At 30.5% G+C, this 5,966-nt stretch overlaps 1 protein-coding gene across 1 annotated transcript; it reads left to right on the top strand.

Moving 5' to 3' along the window:
• The first annotated feature begins 538 nt into the window (after nt 1-538).
• Nucleotides 539-4,602, top strand: LOC145036988 (GTP-binding protein, HflX). Its single transcript, XM_078985524.1, has 13 exons — nt 539-1,045; nt 1,376-1,440; nt 1,527-1,589; nt 1,680-1,769; nt 1,861-1,967; nt 2,735-2,803; nt 2,896-3,040; nt 3,404-3,459; nt 3,541-3,591; nt 3,686-3,740; nt 3,859-3,915; nt 3,995-4,114; nt 4,191-4,602. Exons 1-13 carry the CDS (start codon nt 676-678, stop codon nt 4,551-4,553), a joined length of 1,611 nt encoding a protein of 536 aa, XP_078841650.1. The 5' UTR covers nt 539-675; the 3' UTR covers nt 4,554-4,602.
• Nucleotides 4,603-5,966: the final 1,364 nt, after the last annotated feature.

The raw sequence follows: 5,966 nt of genomic DNA, 5'->3' as shown, positions 1-5,966 counted from the left end.
TATAAAAAAAATTATATTGTAGTCTTTAAAAACAAAAACAATTTTTGATGTATTAAATAATTACAATGATAGAAATTAAAATCTTAAACAAATAACTTTTTTTAAATTAATTAATTATAACAACAACTATAAATATCATTAAATCATATATTATATTTAATTTTATTTATAAGTAACCTGTAGGTAGATATCCGTAAAACACTTAGGATTATATAATTTTAAAAGATATTTACATTATCATATAATTCAAAACAAACAATCTTTATACCAACTTATTATAAAATTTATTATATAAAAGTTAATAACAATGTCATTGATATATATTTAAAAAACATATATTTATAAAAATTTGAATTATATTGTTGTATTCTGCGCAATTGGTCTGGTATTATTATAATATAGAAAAAAACTATTGTGTAAAAATTAGTTATATCCTATTTCCTAACATATAAGTTTTTATAGATTTTATTTTAATCGAATCTAGATAATCATATACTAAATTTATACCGCGGCATATATTGATTTTGAGGGTTGAATTTAGAACAAGAGGGTGCTTGAACAATCCCAAAGGACCCAAACCACTGTCAACCGGGTCATAAACCGAACACACTAACTTCCTTTTTCTCTATTGTTCTAAAACCCTTCCGATTCAATCAGAAAGCAAAAATCTTTCAAATGATTAGAGCCAGTTACCACATACGAGCTTCATTCAGATTCATCGCTCAAACCCTCGCACAAAAATCAATCTTTCCCCCACTTTCATTCACCCCTTCTTCTTCGTTCCCTAATTCACAGATACGCCACACACACGAAGACGCAGGCGCAGATGAATTCAATAAACATCCAGATTCCCCTCCAAGATTGTTCGTTGTACAACCTCGTTTTCGACCTGACGCCATATTGAAAACCAAGCTCGATGAAGCTCTCAACCTTGCGAATTCACTTGAAGAACAGCGAGACGGGTACTACGGCTCCGATTTTTCGAAGAAAGAATCCCCCCCACATCTTGTTGTTCAAAATCCAGCTTATCGATCCATTCGGGCAGGTTTGCAAGATCTTTCATCATCTAATTTCTAACTATAATCTTACAAAAGATCATACATTTTGACTTCTGGGGTCAAACGTTATGATATTCTTATATTCACTATTACAATTGTATATATTTTGTTGCAAATTTATCATTTATATCGGTCTATTCCTGTTTGTACATCACTTTCATGTTCGTAATCATCTGTTTTATCGGAAAATCTTCAGAAATCATATGAATTTGGAAGCTGCAATGTAATAAGCTTATTTGACCTTCAAATTCAAAAAGTCGAATTGTTAAATATATGAAATGTTTGATAATTTTTTTTTTTACTTTTGGGTGATGCAGATACTTTCTTTGGACCAGGAACTGTTGACAACATTAAATGTCATTTAAATGCTGAAGATTCAAATGTAAATTGTGATGTTTTATTTTTTAACACAATATTTGTTTATAATTTCATAATGAAATTTTAAAATGAGTATATTTTTCATGACAGGATGGAGTAGACGCTGTGTTTGTGAATGGAATTCTATCAGGAATTCAACAGAGAAATTTAGAGGTAAATAAATCACAATTTTATTACTATTAATAATAATAATAATATTTTTTAATCACATGTTTATTATGAATTATATCCTAATGATAACAGCGGGCATGGGGAAAAGCTGTTTTAGATCGTGTAGGTCTCATCATTGAGATATTTCATGCTCATGCTCAAACAAAGGAAGCAAAACTACAGGTTACTGCTTTATTTTTATTTTTTTTATCGATTATTCTTTTTATAAAATTATAATATAATTTCAACTTGTAATGATTTTGAAATTTTATAGGCCGAGTTAGCTGCTTTGATGTATAAAAGAACCAGACTTGTTCGCATACGTGGCAGCAATGGCCGCTCCACATTTGGTGGAGAAGCTGAAGTCGTTAGTGCCAAAGGGTGCGTAGTCATAATCAGGATTGGACAGGACTAGACTGGACTAGCCCTGACTAAATGGTTTCTGACCTATTAAAAAATCTGGGACATGGGACAAAAAATACAATTATTTGAAATAATTGTATTTTTTGTCCCATATATTTTAGTAGGATAAAAAACAGTACTTTTTGTCCCATGAAAGTACAGTTTTTTGTCCCACAAAAAGTACGGTTTTTTGTCCTACTAAAATATATGGGACAAAAAATACAATTATTTCAAATAATTGTACTTTTTGTCTCATATACTTTAGTAGGACAAAAAACTGTATATTTTGTCCCACATTTTAAAGTACAGTTTTTTGTCTTACTAAAATATATGGAACTTCAAATAATTGTATTTTTTGTCTTATATATTTTCGTAAGACAAAAAATTGTACTTTTTGTCCCACATTTTAAAGTACATTTTTTTGTCCTACTAAAATATATGGGACAAAAAGTACAGATATTTGTCCACTAAAATATGTGGTACAAAAAGTATAAGAAAGTGTGGGACAAAAAGTACAATTTTTGTCTAGAGACAGGAAAACTTATGTCGATATGTTATATTGTTATCTGTGCAAAAAACGTGAATGCCTTAATCATCCTCATTGTCAAAATTAGTCCTAGAAAGGTTGTCTAGTCCAGTACTATCATGCGTAACAAATGCAACTTTAAACTATTTAAAAATACTTACTTATTCGTGAATCGATTTTTTTTTTGTGTTGTGTGTGTGTGTGTGGTTTGAATTATTAGGAGAGGAAGTGGTGGACGTGGGTTTATTAGTGGTGCTGGAGAAACGGAACTTCAACTTCAAAGAAGAAGGTTTTACCTTTTATGCTCAAATTTTATTACATATATCATATGACTTTTTTACATTTTTGTTTATTAATTTAGTAATAAAAATGTAATTTTAGAATCATCGAACGGAAAAATCAATTATTATCTGAAATAAAAGATGTTCGCCGTACACGCGCTCTGCAACGCGCGTCCCGCAAAAGACATGGAGGCTCATACGGTCAAGACATGCCAACTGTCGCTATCGTTGGGTACACAAATGCTGTAGGTTTATATTTATTTCACAAATAAACGAATATAATTTCTAGTATTAAATACAATAAATAGCAACATACATTGAAAATCGTCATCAAAATACAAAACATTTAATTTGCTAGATTTTTCAAACTATAATATTCTAATATATATATATCTTTAAAACGTTTTCCATGTAAAATTAAAAAGGTATACGCCTGCTAACCGGTCCCACAGCCAACATGATGGTTGGACAGAGTTTTTAAAGGATAATAAACAAAATAAATAAAATTATGTTGCTATTTTTTGCATTTAAAACTAGTTACTTTTTACTCTGGTTTCTTTCTACTTACTACCATAATTCCATAATGTGATTTTATAAATCTTTTGTAGGGGAAATCTACATTAGTTAGTGCACTTTCGGACACTTACCTCTTTTGTGACAATCGGTATGACATGAAAGACATTCTTTATATGTGTAATTACGATCTTGCCCTTTATGTTGCGTTGTAAATTAACATTAAATACAGGATGTTTGCAACGGTTGATACTAAAGTAAGAAGTGTTATTCTTCCATCAGGGTAAATATTTTTCCTCTTTCCATTTTTACTTTTAAATTTTCATGATTTATTTATTATTACTTTAGTAAATTCGTTTTTTTTTATTATTATTTAGGAAGAAGGTGCTCCTTAGTGACACTGTGGGATTTATATCAGACTTGCCTATACAGGTAAACTTAAAACAATTCGTCTTTTTCTTCAATGCAAAAAATAACAACTTACATTCATTAATTTTTATAGGTTGTTATAATACAAAACTAAATTGTTTTTTTTAAAATCATATTATAGTTAGTGGAAGCGTTTCATGCTACATTGGAAGAAGTTGTTGAAGCCGATCTTCTTGTGGTAGGAATTGCTTTGACCAATTGACTTTTTTTTAATTTTTTTTTTTAACATGATCAAGTGATTCAATATATTCATATAGCATGTATTAGATTCAAGTGCACCCAATCGCGATCAACAACGAGAGTCTGTGTTGCAAGTTCTTCAACAAATAGGAGTGTCCACTTCAAAACTTGAAAACATGATTGAGGTTTTAAACAAGGTAAAAAGTCCATTTCGCCCTTCCTTCAACCAACCCTTAATCTCAATGAACTCATCATATTGATATACACTTTCAGATTGATCTTCAAGATGTTGAAATGGTTGTAAATGAAGAAGACATGGACGATGATGATGAGTGGATTTCTTGTGAAGATGAAGTGAAATGGGATGATGCTAGTGGTTCATTTGTGGGATGGAAGACCTTAGAGGATCAACCAAAAGACGTTTCTAACCTTAAGGGTGTAATTAAAAGGGATTTTGAATGTTTATCTGAATATGCCGCTCATGTTAAAACCTCGGCTATAACTAGAGTTGGGTTACAAGAGTTGCTAGAGCTTATTGATGATAAGTTGAAGACTGAGAAAGTGGTGGAGAGGAGTGTATTTGAACGTAAATGGAGACCACCTAGAGAGGAGGATATGAGTGTTGTAGTTAGATAGTTTAAAAACAAAGATTTTAATCAAAGATCATTTAAAGTACAACCTTTAATCATGTTTCTTGAATTGTCATATATGTAAGCATGTTTATGATCTTAGTTAGAAAAAAAAAAACATTCACCAATAATCTCCACAAGAACATTTTTCATCTTTAAAACAATGAAACCTTTCCACATCTCTTACTATAATCTCCCTCTTTGTGTTAAGCATGTGTTGGAAAAGATCTAATACTTCTATTTGAAGCCCATGATTTGAGTAGCGTGTGAATAGGGAGTTAAGTGTGATTGTTGTTATGATAGAAGTATACAATCAACAAAATTAATATAAATAAAACAAACAAAATTCAATATATGTAATATACAAGAATTAGTTTACAAAAAACATACATGAATGTTGATGTTTACAGAAACACAAATATGAAATTATGTAGATTGAGGCCTGCAAATTGTAGTATTCTAAGACAGTAATTTCCCTGGAAGGGATCTGTCTAGAGGATACAACAATCAATCCAAGAAGTGATCTTGAACTATCGAAATTTCTATGTCCCTTCATCTTCAAAGAAAAACGGAATTGTAAGAGAATTTGTGGTGATGATTTATGTAACCCTCCACAAATGACAGAAATGATGTATTTATAGGTATTGATTATAACAGTTACTGTCAAAACCGAAAATAACTCCAAAAATACCTGTCATTCTTTAACTACGAATTTAATAAACATAAAAATTAATTTCGTAATTAAAAAGAATATTTATTTAATTAATCAGGAAGACCCCAAGAGCCCAAAGGCCCAAAGACCCATCTTTTGACCATTAATTTTTTTTTTTTTTGATATTAGCCTATTTTGAGTCCAATTAGGCTAGTCCAACACCACAACCCAAACCTAATATGCTTAACCCATTACTAGATCCATTTGATTAAACGAATGGGAAAACACATATAAAGTGAGATACTGTTTTCTCTTCCACCAATGTGGGATAAGTCCCACATTGAAATTTACTGTAAAGCAAAGTTCCAACAATACTCCACATTTTCTATTCAAACTCTAAGAATACCCCACATTTGAATAGAAAATAAGAGAACTTTGATATTCAAATAAGGGAAGTAAGATATGACATGCATCCGAATAGGTGTTGTAAAACTTGAACCTTTCATAGTAAGTACCACTTGGATCTACTTTGTGAGTAGTGAACTAGAGTCTTGAACTAACCACTTTTTTATAGTAGAATAAAAAACAAGAAGTATCACACATTTGAATAGAAAATACCCCACATTTGAATAGAACATTTGAATAGAAAATAAGAGAACTTTGATATTCAAATAAGAGAAGTAAGATATGACATGCATCTGAATAGGTGTTGTAAAACTATAACCTTTCATATGATGGGTTTTATCCATAAGAACTTTCCTATGTGCG

This window comes from Lactuca saligna, chromosome 3 (genome assembly GCF_052625555.1).
Source record: "Lactuca saligna cultivar CGN05327 chromosome 3, ASM5262555v1, whole genome shotgun sequence".
Taxonomy (NCBI): domain Eukaryota; kingdom Viridiplantae; phylum Streptophyta; class Magnoliopsida; order Asterales; family Asteraceae; genus Lactuca; species Lactuca saligna.
The sequence above is the reverse complement of the archived record's forward strand: the minus strand, read 5'-3'. Positions and strand labels throughout refer to the sequence as shown.

What these genes read in the sequence shown, in the direction of transcription:
- LOC145036988 (XM_078985524.1), top strand. Translation starts at nt 676, where the DNA reads ATGATTAGAGCCAGTTACCACATACGAGCTTCATTCAGATTCATCGCT. An exon ending in CAAAGGAAGCAAAACTACAG is followed by an intron (nt 1,770 to 1,860) that starts GTTACTGCTTTA and finishes GAAATTTTATAG; the next exon opens with GCCGAGTTAGCTGCTTTGAT. An exon ending in TACCTCTTTTGTGACAATCG is followed by an intron (nt 3,460 to 3,540) that starts GTATGACATGAA and finishes CATTAAATACAG; the next exon opens with GATGTTTGCAACGGTTGATA.